The 21,463-nt window shown below is 42.0% G+C and overlaps 1 protein-coding gene across 1 annotated transcript; it reads right to left on the bottom strand.

Annotated features, from left to right (window-relative positions):
- Nucleotides 1–76: 76 nt before the first annotated feature.
- ldlra (low density lipoprotein receptor a) lies at nucleotides 77–16,630 on the bottom strand. The gene is made up of 18 exons (XM_032536423.1): nucleotides 16,537–16,630; nucleotides 15,192–15,317; nucleotides 14,933–15,055; nucleotides 13,610–13,990; nucleotides 12,844–12,966; nucleotides 12,618–12,740; nucleotides 12,356–12,475; nucleotides 10,968–11,093; nucleotides 9,695–9,866; nucleotides 9,377–9,604; nucleotides 5,158–5,276; nucleotides 4,916–5,055; nucleotides 4,192–4,333; nucleotides 3,039–3,176; nucleotides 2,495–2,884; nucleotides 1,484–1,564; nucleotides 1,206–1,369; nucleotides 77–473 (listed from the first exon to the last, which is right to left on the bottom strand). Exons 1-18 carry the CDS (start codon nucleotides 16,628–16,630, stop codon nucleotides 417–419), a joined length of 2,847 nt encoding a protein of 948 aa, XP_032392314.1. The 3' UTR covers nucleotides 77–416.
- Between the last annotated feature and the right edge of the window lie 4,833 nt (nucleotides 16,631–21,463).

Genomic DNA, 21,463 nt, shown 5'->3' with positions numbered 1-21,463 from the left:
TCCACAACATCACACAAATGGGCGGGAATAAAAACCTCGGTGTTTTGCGTATTACGGAACGGACGTTTTTTTTCCGTCTGTATTTCGAGTACGGCCCCTTTAACAGTGACCTGTTCTCCAGTTTTATCACACAGTTAGGATAACGAGTAAAAAAGGTGAATTGAGGAATCCTTCATCTTCTGCTGACTTGATATGATTTGATGAGGAATGGATTGTAAACTTGTAAACTTGATGAGGAAAAAAAAACAAAAATGTGTTGGACCCTGTTTTTTTCCCCCACTGTCGAGCGTTTGTTCGTCTCTGAGGATATAGTGGTTCTGACACTGGCTTTGAATTCCTTATCTTTGTGCCGTGTGAGGTAAAAATACAAAAGGACGTCCAAGGTAGCTTATCACGGAGCCTCGACTTGATGTACTTCAGTTGTCTGCGAAGGCGGGATTGTCCGCCTCTTCATCCAAGCTCACAATCTGTCTCTGAAAAGGACAGAAAATTAAAAGGACGTCAGATTCTTTTAATCAGAATCAGAATCAAAAATACGTTTTTGATCCCCGAAGGGAAACTCTGTGTTGCAGTTCCACAAATAGTAGAAATATCAGAGTAGAAATATAAATAAAGAAATTTAAGGAGTGTGGATATGTACGGTATTTACATAGTTAAAGGAATGTTATGATACAGTATTTACATAATTAACACAATTAAGGAGTTGCAATGGTGAAAAGTAATAATAATAATAATAATTATAATAATAGTAGCAGCTAAATATTGCACAGATTTCAGGCCAGTGTTATTGCACAAAACAGATAAAATTGTCCAGTTTTAACCTTTAAGTGTGTGTGTGTGTTGGACACTTAGACGGAGGAGTTATAAAGTTTGATGAATGACTTCCTGTGGCGCTCTGTGGTGCATTTTGGGAGAATGAGTCTATCACTGAAAGTGCTCCTGTGAATGAGCAGCAAGCCGTGGAGTGGGTGCAAGACATTGTCCAAGATGGCATGTAGTTTGGACAGCGTCCTCTTCTCTGACACCACCAACAGAGAGTCCAGATCTGATCCGCAAGGCCAGGGACGTTGTGGGGGGTGGATCTGGACTCTCTGTTGGTGGTGTCAGAGATGAGACACCACCAACAGGGTAGCGTGCGTGCTGATTACAACAAACTATGAATTCAAACATTCTGAAGTGTAGACTGTGAATGAAACTAGACGTACTTTTGGGTAGGAGTACCCGTCGAGGCTGTAGCTCCTCCAGATGTGCACTTGGTCCTCAGTTGTCTTCTGATAGACGGGGTTGTCGAAGTGAATGGTGTTGGTGTTCTTCAGCCTGTAGTTCCTCCACAGCAGCACGGCACCAGCAGCCACCAGACAGACGATCGCTACGGGAGGCAGACACAGGGAGAGAGATCCGGAGAACGGGTTAAGCATGATGATTATAAATTACAAATTATATAGAAAAAGCTGGCTTTGCAGCGGTTGCCAAAGCAACTCACCCAGAGGTAATGCGATGTACAGAGCTATCGGGGCGTCGGAGGCAGGGTTGGGGACAGCTGCAGCTAATTCATGATGAAAATCTGAAGGAAGGATAATAATGTGTTATATATAATATAATGAGAATGTTTTTAATGACACATGAAGCTGACTTGCACTGTCCACATTGAGTACCTTTGCATGTATACTCATACTCTGCTTCTGACTGGCTAGTAGTCCTTACCTAGGTACTGTCAGGGCCCTCATACTCTGCTTCTGACTGGCTAGTAGTCCTTACCTAGGTACTGTCAGGGCCCTCATACTGTGCTTCTGACTGGCTAGTAGTCCTTACCTAGGTACTGTCAGGGCCCTCATACTCTGCTTCTGACTGGCTAGTAGTCCTTACCTAGGTACTGTCAGGGCCCTCATACTCTGCTTCTGACTGGCTAGTAGTCCTTATCTCGTTTCTACCGATGTTTGATACCCAACAAAGATTGAACAGAAGTGAGATGTCTCACTCTGTAGCTAAAACAAAGAGCTCAACACACAGGGTGAAAAGAGGAGCTGCAGCAATGTACAGTATGACTAAAATAAAGTGTTTTTTGCTAATTAAACCATGTAATCATAGTCTGGTACAACCTCTTAACACAATTATCAACCTGAAAATGAGCATATTCTGAGGTCTTTAATTTGATACGGATCATGAAAACGGCATATTCCATCTTGACATTCATCATAACGCCGACCATTTCAAGAAGGTGGAATGAAAGAGGGATGGCTGCATTTACACGGTAAGCAGGAATATTAGTGGAATATTTACTTTCATTAGCCATGTAAACAGCTTAGTCTGAATATTGTCTTTTTCGGAATAATGGCAAAAAACAGAATATTATGTGCATGTAAATGTTTTAAGTCAGAGCTGAGGACAATGCACTCATGCAAACTTGAAACATAAAGCTTAAAATGGTGAAAAGGAATTTAAACCATCTACACAATTTGATATTAACTATCTGAAAAAACATTATGGTACTTGCCTGGAGAGGTGACCGGAGTCTCTGTCGTGGTCTGGAGAATTTTAGGTTTCAAAGGCTGGGGTGACGCGGTCCTTGGCTCAGGTGTGGTGGTCCTTACAGGAGGCTCGATGGTGCTTGGCACCAGCTTGGCAGCAGGGCTGGTGATAATGACGGGCACTGTGGTGGTGCGGACCAGGGGCTTAGGCGTGGTGCGGACCAGGGGCTTAGGCGTGGTGCGGACCAGGGGCTTAGGCGTGGTGCGGACCAGGGTCTTAGGCGTGGTTTGGACCAGGGGCTTAGGCGTGGTTCGGACCAGGGGCTTAGGCGTGGTGCTAGCTGGCACTGGTGGCCGACGAGGGGGGTCGGTTGCTGGAACATGAGGCTGCACGGGAGCTGCAGGTGTTGGAACAGCTGGTGAAGAACAGCAAAAGGAGGAAAGTGACAGTCAGAAATACGAGGGTGTGAACTAGTCAATATTGTATTAATTTAGAAGACAAAAATTTGGATTTTGTCATTTTCTTCTCGATTTAATTCAAGAGAATCTGCTCTTTGATCATTTACATACCAGGTACACACGTCCTCATATCCCTGGCTAACATCATGTTATCGGGACAGACGCAGGTGTATTTGGGGGGATGTCTACCCACTTGAGGAGCTGCCAGGCACAAGAATGTACAGCCGGACACCTGGCACCAATCCCTCCCTGCAATGGAAAAACAGGAGGACTTTTTACTTTAGTTTAACTGCTTTATGTATTTTGAAGCCATTGTCAACAATATCATAAAGCAATAGTTTCTGGGAAATACGCTTAAGTTAGATGAGAGGATTATCCATGTCTGTGCACTATATATAAACTAATAAGTTTAGCTTAGCTTATCACAAAAACTGGAAAAGGGGTCAACAACAAGCCTGGCTCCTCTAAAGCTCACAAACTAGCTGGAAACAGAGAAACTAGTTAACCAGCTAAGCACCTGCTTTGGTTAGCTACTTATTTATGTTTAGACATGAGAGCGGTGTTCACCTTTTAAAAAACTCACAGCAACAATAAGCATACCGTGTTGCCAACTTGGCCACCTTCTTGCTGAATTAAGGGACTTTTCAGAACCTCTGAGCAACTTTATTTCTAAAAAGGTGGCTAGCTACAAATTTAACTACTTCAAACTACTAATTGTAACTGATTTCCATGAAGTAATCAATGTCCACAGCTCTTCTGCCGTCAGCACAGGATCTCTCTCCCTCTCCCCTTGCATTGTGTAGCATGTTATAAAATTATATTGATGTAGAGTACAGTGTCATCTTGCAACTTGTTTCACTTCTAGTTCTAATTTATAATAATTTATACTATTTATTGATCCCTCATGGGGACATTACAATCTACACACTACACACAGGCCTGAAATCCACGAATGCTCAGGACATATATATACATGGACTAATGGAGAGATTTGAGAGTGAGTGGGCTGTCCTGAGCGGGTGAGGGGGATTCGATACCTTGCTCAAGAGCCCCTTGGCACCAGGCCCAGGAGGTGAACTGGCATCTCTCCAGCTACCGGTCCACACTCTGTACTTACGACCCCCCAGTTCCCAACCCAACTCCCTACAGACTGAGCTACTGCCCCCTCCCTAGCTTGGAGAAGAGCTGTTAACACTGCAGTGCTCACATGCTCTGGTGTGTGAGCACCTTTTTGAACAGCAGGTGTCTGTGTTGTGTCTCTTACCAGCGGTTTGCTTGAGGTTATGGAAGAGAACGATGTCTTCTGGGGATGTCAGGTGCTCTGCCACTGGCGTGATGTCTTCACCCGTCAGCCGGTTTGCACTGAGGATGGCGTTGTTACTGACGTCTGTCCAGAACACTTTTTCCTAGAAGAACAAAAAAAATAAAGAAACGTGTGCATGTAAGAGACCGGGGCCAGAGTAACACTAGTGAGGAGTACTACTATTTATTCATGAAGTGAGGAGACATGTCTGGCACTTTTTCTTGAGTACATACATTGCGTGTAGGTATGTATGTATGCATCTGTGTCTATGATGTGTGAATAAGTGAAGCATAAGGATAAAAGTAGAGAAAGTGGGTAAGACCTGATAAGTTGTTTTTGAACTTCTTCCTGGGAATTTCTTGTTTGAATGACTTTAAATCATTTTGGAAGATTGTGCTGAGAAGTAAATGACCTTGTATATCTGTCATTTTAATTATATATATGTATGCATGAATGTATGTATATATATTTGTTATTTTAATGTTTTACATGTTAAAATAAACTACTAAAACTACTATGTACAGGAAAGATTTTTGTGTTATTGTTGTGTGCTTTGCGTTTTTTTTTTATCTTGTGCCCCTGACTGCCGATAAAGTTTCCCATCTGGGATAATGAAGTGACTGAACTGACCTGTTGTATTGACATATATTCGTAACAGTTCATCAGGTGGTTTCACAACATGTACCTCAAACACAGTGAGGCCCAGTGGGTGAGCCAGCCTGTGCTCATCAACGATGATGGTGCGTCGCCCCCCGCCCTGCACGTCGATACTGGAGAGGGTGTGCAGCTTAGAGTCCACCCAGTAGAGCCGCTGGTTCACCAGGTCTGGGTGGGAAGGAGACAGGTCAGACCACTGGCTTTCACATCAACAGATAAAAACAAACAAAAAAACTTGAAACCAGAGAGACGTGGCATGCTAGGGTTTACCGAGTGAGATTCCATTTGGCCACACAATGTTGTCAGTGACCAGAGCGGTGCGGTCTCCTCCGTTGAGACCTGCCTTCTCGATCTTAGCGGGATTCCCCCAGTCGGTCCAGTAAATGAAGCTGGGAGGACATAGATATGTCGTCAATAAAACACAGAAAACTAAAATACATCATTTAGAAAGGACACCAATGAAGACAGGAGTCTAAAAAGGCATCCCTGGGTACTTTTGCATACACAGTAATAATCTGAATTTGATTTGTAAATAGCACTTTCCATGAGGATATTCCGAATTAGAACTTTTTCTGAATTTAGCATTTTCTGATTAAGACGTGTGCGATGTGCCGGTATTATTCAGGTTTTAGAAACATTCTGTGGACATGTATACAGCCGATTCAGGATCTACATCTCAATCAGTTTTTGTGACAGAAACAAACCAGCTAACAGTTTGCAGGGCTGCGGTAGAGATGCAACACGAACATTATGAAAAAAATCTTGGATATCAATGGCGACCTTATAAAGAAGGTCCAGTCCAACAAGAACGCCACCGGTTGAAAACCTTTAAAAAAAATCCTATTTAACACAGCTGCATGTAATTGGGAATATTAGTGGAATAGATACCACTTTACGATAGCGCTACCTCATTGTTAAAGGTTTTAACAATGGTTTGTAATTAGTTTATTACTTAGCTTGTAAACCCTTCATAAATCATCAATAGGGTGTTATAACTCGTTAGATTTAAAAGGCTGACCTGCCTGGAAGGCACTAGGATTAAGCAATGGTTATGGTTAGGGTTTAGGTTAGGACCCTGGTGGCAGTGCTACTTGGAAGGAGACGTTGAGGACTAAAAACACCTTTGAGCCATGTAAACAGCTTAGTTGGAATATTGTCTTTTTTGTAATAACGGCCCAAACTGGTTATTATGTGCACATGAACGTAGTCTCTGGGGGAGGAGGAAATAGGGCAGAGAGGACAATACATGCATACATACATACATACATACATACATACATACAGTACATATACATACATGCATACATACATACATACATACATACATACACACATACAGTACATATACATACATGCATACATACATACATACACACACACATACAGTACATATACATACATACATACACACAGTATACATACATACATACAGTATACATACATACATACATACATACACACATACATACATACATACATACATACATACACACACACCTGGACTTACATTAATACCTGGTCACTTTATCACTTTAACACTGGACTCAACACTGACTCTTTGATAATAATTTATAGTCTTTTTTGTCATTATCTGACAAATGTTTTTATTGTTCTTCTTATTATTATTATTACTTATTTTATTTTATTGTCTTTTTTATCTATTTTTTTCTTGCAAAAACTGCTGCTGGAATTTTCAATTTCCTCACGGGAGTCCCAAAAGGATTAATAAAGAGAAGTCGAAGTCTAAGGCTGAATCCCATTCCTTCCCCTTACCCCTACCCCTTGGCCCTTCCCCTACCTTTTGCGCGTTCACGTTTGACGCGACCTCACTAGAAAACACACAGGCAGTGTGTGGCTGCTGCATCAACCAGAGAGACACATGAATGTAAGTACTTTCAGCTTTAAATAATTGATTAAAAAGTTACGACAGTCTTGTTTTGTGGTCTATGCAGTCCTGTACATGTGTACCCATGTTCCTAACTGAAACTTTTAAAAAATCGCTAGCTTGCAATGCTAACGCTAATCGCTAACGCTAATCGCTAACGCTAACGTTGAACAGTCCCACATATTTCTGCCTTGAATGGACTGTATAGATCGCATAGATTGTATAGCTAGATATATATTAACGGTCTATGATACATCGCTACGTGCTTAACATATACCGCCCTGTCTCACACAGGATGACACAGGAGGACACAGGAGGACACAGCAGCTGATCCAGGTTGGGGCTGCAAACGAGCAGACGTTTCCTAATTCATATGTTCATGTTGTACCCATTCATTATTGCATTGGTAGCCTACTATTATTGTAATAATATTTAATTAATTCCTGTTCATTGTTCATGCACTTGTTATATTGTTGTTGGTTTTGATATGGGACACTGATGATATGTGAGGGGGGGTTACTGGCCAAAAGGCTCCAGACTGGTCTGGAATATCAGAGCAGCTGTAGCTACAACAGTGTAGTGTGTGTGTAGTTTGTTTGTGGTCTTGTGTGTATTTTTTTAGTTTTACACATATGAGTGCCTTTTATTGTGTGCGACATGTTAGTTATGGTTCTAATAGTTGACAATGGTTCTGTAACATTATTTTATGTAACGTTTTTGCCTGTTATGTTCAATTTATCACCAATAAAGACAGATTTTTGTCAACAAATGTTTTGTGAACATCAATGACATTCAAAACGGTGATAACTGAAACAGATATACACACACCATGTATACAGGGTGTATATGTATGTATATGTACACATGATGCATGTGTATACACATTGTATTGCAAACAGACCTAAGTACTACACAGATAGTACTCTGCACTACCAAAGTGAACCTAAAATAACTATAAAATATATAACACTGTTGTCCAAACCCACACAATCAACAGACCTAGACGGCATCTTGGAGGTTTGTGATCAATACTGTATGGTGATGTCACCAAGTGGTGTCCCAATTCATAGGGGTATGTTTTCACCCCTTACCCCTACCCTTGGTTTCAAGGGCCAAGGGGTAGGGGTAAGGGCCAAGGGGTAGGGGTAAGGGAATGAATCCCATTCCTTCCCCTTACCCCTACCCCTTGGCCCTTCCCCTACCTTTTGCGCGTTCACGCGGCACCTAGTGCCGGTCCAATACGTATTACGAGCTAGGGGTAGGGCATGGATCAAGGGCTGTATACCCCTACGGATCTAGTGTGGACGCGACCTCACTAGAAAACACACAGGCAGTGTGTGGCTGCTGCGTCAACCAGAGAGACACATGAATGTAAGTACTTTCAGGTTTAAATAATTGATTAAAAAGTTACGACAGTCTTGTTTTGTGGGTCTATGCAGTCCTGTACATGTGTACCCATGTTCCTAACTGAAACTTTTTAAAAATCGCTAGCTTGCAATGCTAACGCTAATCGCTAACGCTAATCGCTAACGCTAACGTTGAACAGTCCCACATATTTTTGCCTTGAATGGACTGTATAGATCGCATAGATTGTATAGCTAGATATATATTAACGGTCTATGATACATCGCTACGTGCTTAACATATACCGCCCTGTCTCACACAGGATGACACAGGAGGACACAGGAGGACACAGCAGCTGATCCAGGTTGGGGCTGCAAACGAGCAGACTTTCCTAATTCATATGTTCATGTTGTACCCATTCATTATTGCATTGGTAGCCTACTATATTGTAATAATATTTAATTAATTCCTGTTCATTGTTCATGCACTTGTTATATTGTTGTTGGTTTTGATATGGGACACTGATGATATGTGAGGGGGGGTTACTGGCCAAAAGGCTCCAGACTGGTCTGGAATATCAGAGCAGCTGTAGCTACAACAGTGTAGTGTGTGTGTAGTTGTTTGTGGTCTTGTGTGTATTTTTTTAGTTTTACACATATGAGTGCCTTTTATTGTGTGCGACATGTTAGTTATGGTTCTAATAGTTGACAATGGTTCTGTAACATTATTTTATGTAACGTTTTTGCCTGTTATGTTCAATTTATCACCAATAAAGACAGATTTTTGTCAACAAAAAGTTTTTGTGAACATCAATGACATTCAAAACGGTGATAACTGAAACAGATATACACACACCATGTATACAGGGTGTATATGTATGTATATGTACACATGATGCATGTGTATACACATTTGTATTGCAAACAGACCTAAGTACTACACAGATAAGTACTCTGCACTACCAAAGTGAACCTAAAATAACTATAAAATATATAACACTGTTGTCCAAACCCACACAATCAACAGACCTAGACGGCATCTTGGAGGTTTGTGATCAATACTGTATGGTGATGTCACCAAGTGGTGTCCCAATTCATAGGGTATGTTTTCACCCCTTACCCCTACCCCTTGGTTTCAAGGGCCAAGGGGTAGGGGTAAGGGCCAAGGGGTAGGGGTAAGGGGAAGGAATGGGATTCAGCCTAAGTCTAGGTCTAAGTCGAAGTCTAGTCCCTGGGCTTTTCTTGGCATTGTGAGACGTACTTGCTGTGGGGGTCGACCACAATCCCGCGAGGTTTGGACAAGCCTTGGTGGAAGAGAGTCTTGCGGCGGCTGCCGTCAGCTGTCACCACGCTGACGCTGCTGCGGATGCTGTCCGTCCAGTACAGGTTACCGTGGATCCAGTCGAACGCGATGCCTTCAGGGGCATCGATGCCGCTGGAGATCAACACGCTGTGGTGAGCGGGGTCTTCGGCCGAGTCCATCTGAGCTCTGGATTGAAAAGTGAGGAGCCGGGCGTCAGGCGGGAAAAGGAAAGAACAAAAACACACTGCTTTTATTCTGATTTCGTTTGCATCTCACCTGTAGATCTTCTTCTGGGAGATGTCCGACCAGTAGATCTCTTTGGTGGCCACGTTCATGTCGAGAGCCACGACGTTCTTCAGACGGGGGATCACTCTGGTGTACTCACTTTTGTCCAAAGTCATTTTTCGGATTTCGTGACGGTTGGTGAAGAAAAGGTAGGCGATTGTACCTAAAAAAAAAATCAGAGCGGACAGGTGATTTTCTCAGTACTTTTGTGGGGATATTTAAAATCAAACGGAAATTTGATTTGTTTTTCTTCACACATCAGACAATTTGTCCCAAAATTACACTGATGGTTCCTTTCAACTCTCTTCATGAGTGAAACAAAGGATCAGATCTTGACGTTCATTGAATTTTGGGTGTTTTCTTCAATTTTATAGCATTATCCTGGCTAAACTTTGACATATCTGTGACAGTCCATTGCCTTCATTACTCTGATCTTAACTTTTAGTCAAATTATTCAAAAAAATGCTGCTTTTTTCTAACACAGAAATTAGATAATTTCATATGAATGAGGTTAATTGACCAGGAATTCAAAAAATAAGTGTAAAACTAGTGATAACAAGCTGGTTGTGAATAGTAGAGTAGTGCTGAATATTATAGTGGTAATGGAAAAAAAGCATAAAAAAACGTTAAAAAAAAAAAAAGCAAGCAAAACAAAAGGGACAAAAACGTGAAAATGTCCACACAGTGTTTGAAAAAAATGTAAATTTTGACCCCGGGGGGACAGGTAAAACAAGCATACACAACCCCCATTCAAAAAGCTACAAAGATTAATGTCAACTATTAAATTAATTGCCAACGTTTTGGTAAATAATGATTTAATTATGGTAGGATTACACACATTTACACGTCCTGCTTCTTTATACGCATGTAAAACGAAGAAAATTATGAATTATGTTATCTCTTTCTCTCTTTTTTCTCTCAAATATATAAATAAATATAAATATTTTGTTGGATAGGTTTTCAACAAACGGACGTTGTGTTTTTTACGTGGAATTTGACACGCTCAAAATAATGAAATAAATAAATACAAATGTCAATTAGTCTAAATTCTCAGATTCTAGCTTCAAATAAGCAAAGTTTCTATTTTGTGACACACAAAGAGTGGAGACTTCACATTTCAGTAGCAGCCTTGCACAGACTGATCCACACTAGGAACAGATGAGGGAGTTCAATTTATTATTAACAAAAGTTATTCATTATCTTTAAATTGTTACATATTATTGAAGCAGACACTCGGGAAAGAAGACAGAGAGCTGATATTTACCGATGGCCTTGCAGGCTTTGGTTGCCGGGTCGACCTGGTAACCCTCCTCACACTGGCACTTGTAACTGCCGATCAGGTTGATGCAGATCTGGCTGCAGGTGTCCGGGTTGGCACACTCATCGATATCTGAGTCACAGAAATGAAGAAAAATAAAATGAAACGCACGTGACAGGGAAAAGAAAACACATGCTGAGTCACTGGGTCTGCCAGATTTACGTGACCCCTCTGGATCTGGATATGGGGGCGCCGACAGGGACATGGAAACGGTTGCGTCAGAGTAAACAGATTGCAACATTATCTGTTAATCTGAGAGAGAACATTAGTCTGGATCAACAGAAGAACATTTCCAGGATATAAAGCCTGAAATCCAGCATCTGATGTCTGGCTTTGTTCTTTACCTTCCGCCCTCTGTGTGTCGCCGTGTCCTTCGCTATGGGAACCAACCGTTGAGCTAGTACGCTACACGCTGAACATGTCATGTTTTGAAGAAGATTTGGATCTTCAACAACAGGTCCTGCTCGGTTCTTTCAGGAAGTGATTGTACAGATTTACAAAAGAATATGTTCACAGCGTTTCCTCTCTATCTGGGGCGTTTTGGGACCGACTGGTGGGACTACTGTGGAGGAAATCCACACGGTAATGAGGTGTAACCATGTATCAGCTAATTCAAATAGCTCACGGTGTGGCAGCGTGACAACAGTTAACTTCATTTCATTTTTATGTGGCGCATCTTTTTCCGGGAGACTGTTTAGCAGAGCCGCCGCTGCTGCAACCCGAGCTTAACGTCGCCCAAGACGATAGTGATTGGTTTAAAGCAGGGGTCCCCAAACGCATCACTGAAAGGTCTGCATGTAAAAAAAAAAATCTAAGTCAGGAGTCCGAAACGATTGGTAATAAAAAAAAACACTATACCGTCAAGGAACCACTCAGTGGGAAACTTTGGTACCAATACCACTACCTTTGTAGCATACTTTCTCTCTAATAACAAATTTGTTTCAGATGTAAAAATAAGTCCAAAACTATTCATCTTTTTAGGGAGGGGGGGTTGCAACTACAGTCTGTTATACTACTACTGTATCTTCAACGTCACTTACAATTTACTGGTCATCTAAAAATAGAAAACATTACAAATTATGAAAGGTTTTGCATTTGTAAAGCAAGGTACGGGCTGGACCAGGATTGACTTGTCGTTCGGTCCAATTGCGGACCGTGGTCCAGACTTTGAGAAGCCCTGGTTTAAAGAATTGGCATTTTTCTCCTGTCCCAGAATGCCTTTGTGGTGCAGCCAGACCTTACTCCCCATCACTGTGGTGACAGAGCTGGCAATGCGAGACTTAGAGAACATAAAAAAGCGTTTTTATAAGTGTAACTGTGTGGCAGGGTGTTACCTTCACAGCGCTTCGTGTCCACCAGGTGAAATCCAGGACGACACAGGCACTCGAAGCCAATCTTCAGGTCATTGCAAATATGCGAGCAGCCTCCGTTTTTGTACAGGCACTCATTGAAGCCTGCAATGGGAGCAGGAAATGGTTAACCATCTTTCTTTTCTGAGGATGTGCAGTCACTATCAATTTAAAGCTGCAGACACCCTCATTCACACACAGGTAGTGATTAACGAGACAGTTATGCATGAGAAGCCGCGGTGCTCACCACATTCCCTAAGAGGCTCATCTGACCAATCCCTGCAGTCCCGGTGCTTGTCACACACCTTCTCCATGCTGATACACTCCCCGCTGCGGCACTTAAACCTGGTCGGGCCCTCGCATTGGGTGGCTGATAAAAAAAACAAAAGATTCAGCTTCAGACACATACTAGAGATTTCTGCATTGAACTGCCAGCAACCACGATAGAAAACTGTAGAGGAAGAGATTGGTACCGTTGACGCAGCCAGCCTCATCACTCATGTCCCTGCAGTCGTGCTGATGGTCGCACTGGCGGCTGCCGTGGATGCACGTGCCATCGCCGCACTCAAACTCGTCAGGACGGCAAGTGGGACGTGCTAGAGGGACGGTAGAGACGGGTAGAAACGTGTGAACAAGACACGATGAAACTACTGACAGTATGTAATTAATAGGGGTGGGAAAAATAATCGATACAGCATAGTTTCACGATATTTTCAGTGGAAATACTGTATCGATACACAGGCGCCAAGTATCGATCTTTTACTATACTTACCATATACCATATAATATATTACCATATACTACTATATAATCATTGTCTATTGTTTGCTTGTATTTCTTGTGCGTTTACTTGTTTGTGTGTTTTTGGTTTTTGCTGTTATTGAAGAAAATGTTTTGTTAACAAAATTTAGCAGCAATAAAATTGAACAAGACAAAAAGAGAAACCCATTTCCCGATCCTTGCCCCATTCGATGGATATCGGGACTTTAGTCCTGTGATTTACAAGTTTGCTACGTCACAACTTATTCAGCAAAGCTGTTTCCATCTCCCATTTTGCGCATCAACTCTTTTCGAAAAAATGCAAAAACCACCTAAAAAAAAACATCTTTGCGAATTTTGCCATTTCCATTATCATTTTCTAATCCGGTACTTTAAAAGGTGCATGTACATACGTTGGAAATGGAAACATGACTAGTGTCACCCAAGAGGAAAAGAAGGATTTTTAGTAATCATCCTCACCACACTCAGCTTCGTCTGATTGGTCCAGGCAGTCGGCTCCTCCGTCACATTTCCAGCTGCCGTGGATGCACTCTCCGTTGCCGCAGCGGAACTCCAGGGACGAGCACTGATGGGCGGGAGCGGAGTCGGGCGCCTTGGTACCGCAGTTCTGGGGCCACTCGTCGGAGCCGTCGGGGCAGTCGACATCGCCGTCGCAGCTCCACAGGCGGGGGACGCAGGCGGTGCTGTTGCACTGGAAGGACCCGGGGCTGCAGCTGGCGACGGGGCACGAGACCTCGTCGCTCCCGTCGTCGCAGTCGGCCTCGTCGTCACACACGAAGGAGGACGACACGCACTGGCCGTTCCCGCAGCGGAACTCGGTGCCTGTGCACTGCTTCGGCGCTAAGGGGGAAGACACATAACGGGGCGGTCAGAGGAATGAAAGACCTGGAACTAGACCTGGAACTAGACCTGGAACTAGACCTGGAGCTAGACCTGGAACTAGACCTGGAACTAGACCTGAAACTAGACCTGTAACCAGACCTGGAACTAGACCTGGAATTAAACCTGGAACTAGACATGTCACGATTCTTCATATCCACAATTCTATTTGACATTCAATTTATTAAATTTAAAGAAAAACATTTGTTAATGATTTCTGGGGTAATTTTGGCCTTTAATTGACAGGACAGCTGCAGACAGGAAAGGGGGGGGGGAGAGGGGGAAGACCTGCAGCAGAGGGCCGAAGGTTGGATTTGAATCCTGGGCCGCTGGGGTAAGGGCTGGGCCTTGGTACATGGGGGTGCACGCTCTACCAGGTGAGCAACAAGGGCGCAACTTAAATTTTTTTTTTTGACAGGGACAACAATGCCATAGTTAGATCCATTAGATGGTAGAAGGGAACTTAGCAACAACAATTTTGAGTTGAGTTTTCCCGTAGTGCAGTTGATTGCACCATTAGTTTACTGTGATGCACCTGAAGGCACCATGGAGTCCCATCGGAGCCAACATGCTTTTCCTTTGTTTGCTTATAAAACTCCCTCACGTGGAAGGCAAAATGTTGCCAGGCGGCTACACTGTGTCTGTTGTTTTAGTTTGTGGTGGTGGAGACAAAAAGCTGTACAAGGGGCAATCGCCAATCCGGCTTCTGATTTCAAAATCAAAATCAAGATCGAAAGCTCATTTTGATCGACTTCCGATTTAAAGTTGAAATCGTGACACCCCAGCAGGAGCACTTCATAGCAGGGAGAGGAGAGAAGGAAGATGTGGATTCTGAGAGCAATAAATCACATCTGATTGAGGAAACAGTAAGACAGATGTGTGTGTGTCGTGGACTCGGCTTACCACAGCTGTCTTCATCAGCTCCATTCTCACAGTCGGCTTTTCCATCGCAGCGCCAGGAGCTCGGTATACACTGGTTAAGGCGGTCCGTGCAGCTGAACTCTGTCGGCCTACAAGTTCTGGCCACTGGAAGGGAAAAATACGCAGAAAAACTATAACTGAGACTATAAAATCATCACACTGAGGGATTGTGGGTAGGGACAGGTGTGAATGCATCGCCATATCGCGTCTATTGTCATGTTGCGTGACGCGCCATACTCACTGCAGGTACCGGGGAGTTCATCGGTGCCGTCGCTGCAGTCATCTGAGCCGTCACACACCCATCTGGCCGTGATGCATTTCCCGTTCCCACACTGGAACTGGCTGCTACCACATGTTGTCAAAGCATCTGTAACAGACAGATATAAACACACAGTTCAACTAAAAGTGTCATTGCTTTACTTGTCATCTATCAGGGGCCAATACAGAACGACTCCTCATTAACACCAACAGGGCTGCAAATGAACCCTAAGTGAAGTCAGAATTCTGCAGAACATGCTAGCCGCTCGTGGAAGCTCAAAGGCACAGCAGTGCTTTGAGCTAGCTGCTAATGCTAGCATGGAAAAATGCTCAAAATGAAAATGATAATATGCTAATGTTTAACATAGGGCTGCTTCTAGGGATGTAACGCCACACTATACTCACGATCCGATTCAGGATCAAATTGTGAATTCTTCACGCAGTTGCTAGTAGCCAAGGAGGACACGGAGGATTAAAAAAAACATGATGGACTCTTCAGAAGAGATCACTAGCAATATCTAGTTTCACTCAAATCTTCTTAGCCATACTGACAAATCCAGAGAGAGCTGTGTGGAGCTGGGAGTCTTAATTAGCTTTGTAGCAACTCATTTAACGGACGTACATAAATATCAAAAGGTTACACACTAAAATATAAACTACCGGTCAAACGTTTGGGGTCACTTAGAAATCCCCATTGCACTCCGATGTAGACAGAACACCAGCTGGGATCCGTTGCTTTGTTTTTTTTAACCAGGGCAGCAGTTTTCAGATTACATTATGTGCTTCCATAATTGCAAAAAGGGTTCTCAAATGTCTTCTTAGTTATTTCTTTAAAATGCTGAACCCAACAAAAAACAAACAATGGTAATCTATTGAGTGGCTGGTAATAAATTGAACATTGACACAGCCATTTGGCTGGTGGACAATAAAGGTTCATTTTGAACCCTGTTCATAACACACAATAGAGAGATCATTACATTATAGATAGATAGATAGTGTCACAGCAGCTTCAAGACAGACATAACACCACACATTTACTCAAAAATATCCATACCAATGAGTTAAAATACAGAAATATAAATAAAGGAGAGTTATTTTTGCCCAGAATAGAGTCTGATAGCAGCTGGTATGAAGGATTTCCTATACCGCTCCGACTTGTTATGCTGTATTACACAGGCCGAAATGGACGCTCATCTGAAATGAGTTCATATGCTGAAGACACAGAGTCTCCGTCCCAACCCCCCCCTTTAATGGACCCGATGAAGCCAGTGAACCAGAAGGAGCGATTAGACTGTACGTCAGAGACACAGCATGTCAGGAGAAGGTACCAGAGGCCATCCCCCCCGGGGGCTCTAAACCCTGAATGGCCACATGTTTCTGATCAAAGGGAGGTGTTTCCCTCCAGCGGCTAGGCAGTAGCATTAATAACAGCAGTTAGCATTAATAACAGCAGTTAGCATTAATAACAGCAGTGAGCATTAATAACAGCACTTAGCATTAATAACAGCAGTTAGCATTAATAACAGCAGTTAGCATTAATAACAGCAGTGAGCATTAATAACAGCAGTGAGCATTAATAACAGCAGTGAGCATTAATAACAGCAGTGAGCATTATTAACAGCAGTGAGCATTAATAACAGCAGTGAGCATTAATAACAGCAGTTAGCATTAATAACAGCAGTTAGCATTAATAACAGCAGTTAGCATTAATAACAGCAGTGAGCATTAATAACAGCAGTGAGCATTAATAACAGCAGTGAGCATTAATAACAGCAGTTAGCATTAATAACAGCAGTGAGCATTAATAACAGCAGTGAGCATTAATAACAGCAGTGAGCATTAATAACAGCAGTGAGCATTAATAACAGCAGTTAGCATTAATAACAGCAGTTAGCAGGGCTGCCAACTTTTCCAAAAACCTTGGAGTGAGATTTTGGGGGGGCCGACCCATATTTTGCCGCGTACAAAGCAATTTCTTTTGGTCTTTATCCTTTAGGGTTTAAATTGGGATTTGGTTTATGTGGGTGGATGGAGGATTCCCTAGGGGGGTCTGGGGGTATGCCCCCCCAGGAAAAAAAGTTGAAAAATAAACCATTAAATGGCACTTTCTGGAGAGTTTTTTTGCTTACATGAGTCTTACATGATATGTGCAAAACGGTAGGGTTAGGAGCCTTTGTGTTGTTGTATCAACAGGTTTTAGGGCATTCAGCATTTACATTATTAACTTCTTATGATATAAGAACTGACCCACACAATGTGCCAAACATAATGAACCACATGAAGAGACAGTAGCATATGTCAGCAACAGCTGAGAAGATTTGGGTCTGTGGTGAACAGGTCCAAAGTTAAATTAATGTTGAGGGATCAACTAAGACCACTGAAATTCTAAAGAATGAGAACCACTGAGTTACATAAATTCTAATCCTTAACCTTTGTGCCAATGTTCAGAAATGTTTGGCCCTCATCCTCTGGCCCCACTTACTGTTTTACTTTTTTGTGAAAATAAAGACTATTTGTTCATTTTAAAAAACATCAAATTAATTATTTACAGTTACTTTAGAGATGCAGTGGTTAGAGAGCACAATAGTGGCCCAACGTTGCAGTATCGTAATATTTTATATATATATATATATATATATATATATATATATATATATTATAGTATTATAGGCTAGTATAGCTCAGGTGTGTTTCACCAGATTTCTGCTCATATTTACAACTTGTGCACATAACTCCTCCCATCTCTGTTGTCCGAGATGTGGAGAGTTGTAATATAGTATATAGTATAATATAGTCTGCTGTGCTGTCATTGCTCCGCTGATATGGTGGATCTCATTCAGACCGTCTGATAGACGCAGAGGCCCATTTGGGTCTCTGGTCTCTGACAGAGTTTAGAGGTGTCCGTACGCTGCTCTTTATCGGAGGTCTACGCATGGATGCAACGCGTCACTGCCCCCCAGAGCGAGTCCACTACAATGAACTGAAGTTGCTACACTACCAGCCGCGCTGCTCACCTCCATCTTTACAGAGAGAGTGGACACGAAGCGACGGACGGTCTGTGATAATCAGAGCTCATACCTGAAGCGCCGGACGGGTCTGTAATACTCAGAGCACATACCTGAAGCAGGGGAAATGCACCTGGGATGGCTCGTGAAAAAAAATGTTCTCATTTTGCGACAATTTGAAAATTCCACAGACAGGGAGCGCTCTTGAAGCCCCTCACAGTCTCTGAAAGCACAACTAGTCTATCACAAGTGGCTCAACAGGTAAAAACATAGATAAACTCATCTTTCATAAATTTGAGCGACCGGGTTGACACTTCAGCGTGAGAAATCGGGGGTGTGGCGTGTGCGCGTGTGAAACCAGTCAAATGCGTGTGTCTCACGGCCAATGCGTGAGAGTTGGCAGCCCTGAGTTAGCATTAATAACAGCAGTGAGCATTTATAACAGCAGTGAGCATTAATAACAGCAGTTAGCATTAATAACAGCAGTGAGCATTAATAACAGCAGTGAGCATTAATAACAGCAGTTAGCATTAATAACAGCAGTGAGCATTAATAACAGCAGTGAGCATTTAATAACAGCAGTGAGCATTAATAACAGCAGTTAGCATCAATAACAGCAGTTAGCATTAATAACAGCAGTGAGCATTAATAACAGCAGTGAGCATTAATAACAGCAGTGAGCATTAATAACAGCAGTTAGCATTAATAACAGCAGTTAGCATTAATAACAGCAGTTAGCATTAATAACAGCAGTGAGCATTAATAACAGCAGTGAGCATTAATAACAGCAGTGAGCATTAATAACAGCAGTTAGCATTAATAACAGCAGTGAGCATTAATAACAGCAGTGAGCATTAATAACAGCAGTGAGCATTAATAACAGCAGTGAGCATTAATAACAGCAGTGAGCATTAATAACAGCAGTTAGCATTAATAACAGCAGTTAGCATTAATAACAGCAGTGAGCATTAATAACAGCAGTGAGCATTAATAACAGCAGTGAGCATTAATAACAGCACTTAGCATTGATAAACAGCAGTGAGCATTAATAACAGCAGTTAGCATTAATAACAGCACTTAGCATTGATAAACAGCAGTGAGCATTAATAACAGCAGTGAGCATTAATAACAGCACTTAGCATTGATAAACAGCAGTGAGCATTAATAACAGCAGTGAGCATTAATAACAGCAGTTAGCATTTAATAACAGCAGTTAGCATTAATAACAGCAGTTAGCATTAATAACAGCAGTGAGCATTAATAACAGCAGTGAGCATTAATAACAGCACTTAGCATTAATAACAGCAGTGAGCATTAATAACAGCAGTGAGCATTAATAACAGCAGTTAGCATTTAATAACAGCAGTTAGCATTTAATAACAGCAGTTAGCATTAATAACAGCAGTAGCATTAATAACAGCAGTGAGCATTAATAACAGCAGTTAGCATTAATAACAGCACTTAGCATTGATAAACAGCCTGATACAGTGAGTGTAGAGCTGCAAAAATGAATCGATTAGCTGTCAACTACCACAATAAATTTAAATGTTTCGATAATTGATTAATCGGTTTGATTTATTATGGGGAAAAAAGACCAAAAGTTAGATCAACATGCAACTTATATTGCAGCCAATCAGCTTTCAGCAGTGTCATTATTGCGAGTCTCTTTCAGATTGCACCACGGACATAAAACAGATTTATTCTTCAGATATGAGGAAGTGCAAGTTTAGCAATATTGGCTCGAAAACCCATTTTAGACGATGTTTCAGGACTCTGACGTGATGTTTTTTTGTTTGATGTCGTGATATACTGGAGGTCTTCACTGGTCTTCATAGTGGTTTTAACCCTTGTGTCGTCTTCCTGTCGACCGTGCAACTTTTGGTTTTTCCGGGTTGAAATTGAAACCTTTTGGTCGTCTTTTTTCAAAACCTTTGTTGCTTTCCGTCCTGATGTTTTTGTCATTTTTTTTCTGAGCCTTTCGCCATTTTTGTGGGGGGTTTGCCCCCATGTTTTGAAGCTTTTTTGAACATTTGAGTCACTTTTTCAAAAGGTCTTTCATAAAAAGTCATCAAAACATCAACATTTAAAGAAAGCAGTTGGCTGATCATGGTGTGGAACAATCCGAGTTACTTTTCTGAAATTTTGGTTGAAAGACCCTTTTTCTGATAAAGATTTTTTTTCCCCCAAAATGGGTCAAATTTGACCCGAGGACAACACAAGGGTTAAAAAGGTTTACCAAAGTCTTAAATTTGACCTGGTAAAACCTGCAGAAGCCCTGATTGAATTGAGTTAATATACTCTGATTCTAGCTTGTTTAATGTGAATATCTTCTAGTGTCTTCTCTCCTCTGAGACATTAAACTGAATATCTTTTGAGTTGTGGACAATATGAGACATTTGAGGACGTCATATTGGGCTTTTTGGGGAACACTGATCCACTTTTTTCATCCTTTTCTGACATTTTATAAACCAAACAACTGATCCATTCATCGACAGACTGACAAACAAACAAACAAAGGTTGTCTTTTTAATTCTTATGAAGTATTAATGTGTAAGTACTTACATTTTCATAAGTCTGTGCCCTAAAAGACAAATCGTGAATTATGTATTGCCATGAATGGCTGACAACGTCAATCATCGGTCAGACATCTGCTGCCACCACGGCTGATGAGAGTCTGCTTTTTATCTTTTGCAGGTGGAGGGTCAAACATTTTTTTGCCACTGTTGTAGTATTTTATGACTCCAAATTGACGTAAACTGATGGGCAATTAAAGTAAGATGAACAAACCAAAGACCTTTTTTTTGACAAACCTATGGTGGCTTATAGGGGCAAACATTGGACTACGTTCTATTTTATACATGTATTCAACCTCCCAGTGTCTTCATGTTTTGGACTCTGTGTTTCATGGAGCCTTGAGATTCATCCTAAACTTAAAACCTCTCACTCATCACTGTTTGCTGCATTCTCGGGTCGGGCGGTTCTCCCTCTCCATTTGGCGTTGGATGCACTGGCATCTGTTTATTTCTAAGGCAGTATTAGGACGTCTTCCTCCTTATCTGAACACGTCCATCCTCCCGAGGTCTGCAGGGACATATCGCCCGCTCACAGGATCTGGTTTTACCGACAGTCCCTAAAGCCCCCACTGACTTTGGCGAAAAAGGCTTTTATTTTGTAGCATCATGTGCATGGAATCAGTTTCAAAATGAACTCCAGTTGAAGGAGTTGGTCTCATTTTATTCTTTTAAAGGCT

Source organism: Etheostoma spectabile, chromosome 15 (genome assembly GCF_008692095.1).
Source record: "Etheostoma spectabile isolate EspeVRDwgs_2016 chromosome 15, UIUC_Espe_1.0, whole genome shotgun sequence".
Taxonomy (NCBI): domain Eukaryota; kingdom Metazoa; phylum Chordata; class Actinopteri; order Perciformes; family Percidae; genus Etheostoma; species Etheostoma spectabile.
Note: the sequence above shows the minus strand (reverse complement) of the source record. Positions and strands in the feature narration are given on the sequence as shown.

What these genes read in the sequence shown, in the direction of transcription:
- ldlra (XM_032536423.1), bottom strand. Translation starts at nt 16,630, where the DNA reads ATGCTACTGCCTAGCCGCTGGAGGGAAACACCTCCCTTTGATCAGAAA. An exon ending in ATCAGACGAAGCTGAGTGTG is followed by an intron (nt 12,967 to 13,609) that starts GTGAGGATGATT and finishes CCGTCCCTCTAG; the next exon opens with CACGTCCCACTTGCCGTCCT. An exon ending in GCCAAATGGAATCTCACTCG is followed by an intron (nt 5,056 to 5,157) that starts GTAAACCCTAGC and finishes CTTCCCACCCAG; the next exon opens with ACCTGGTGAACCAGCGGCTC.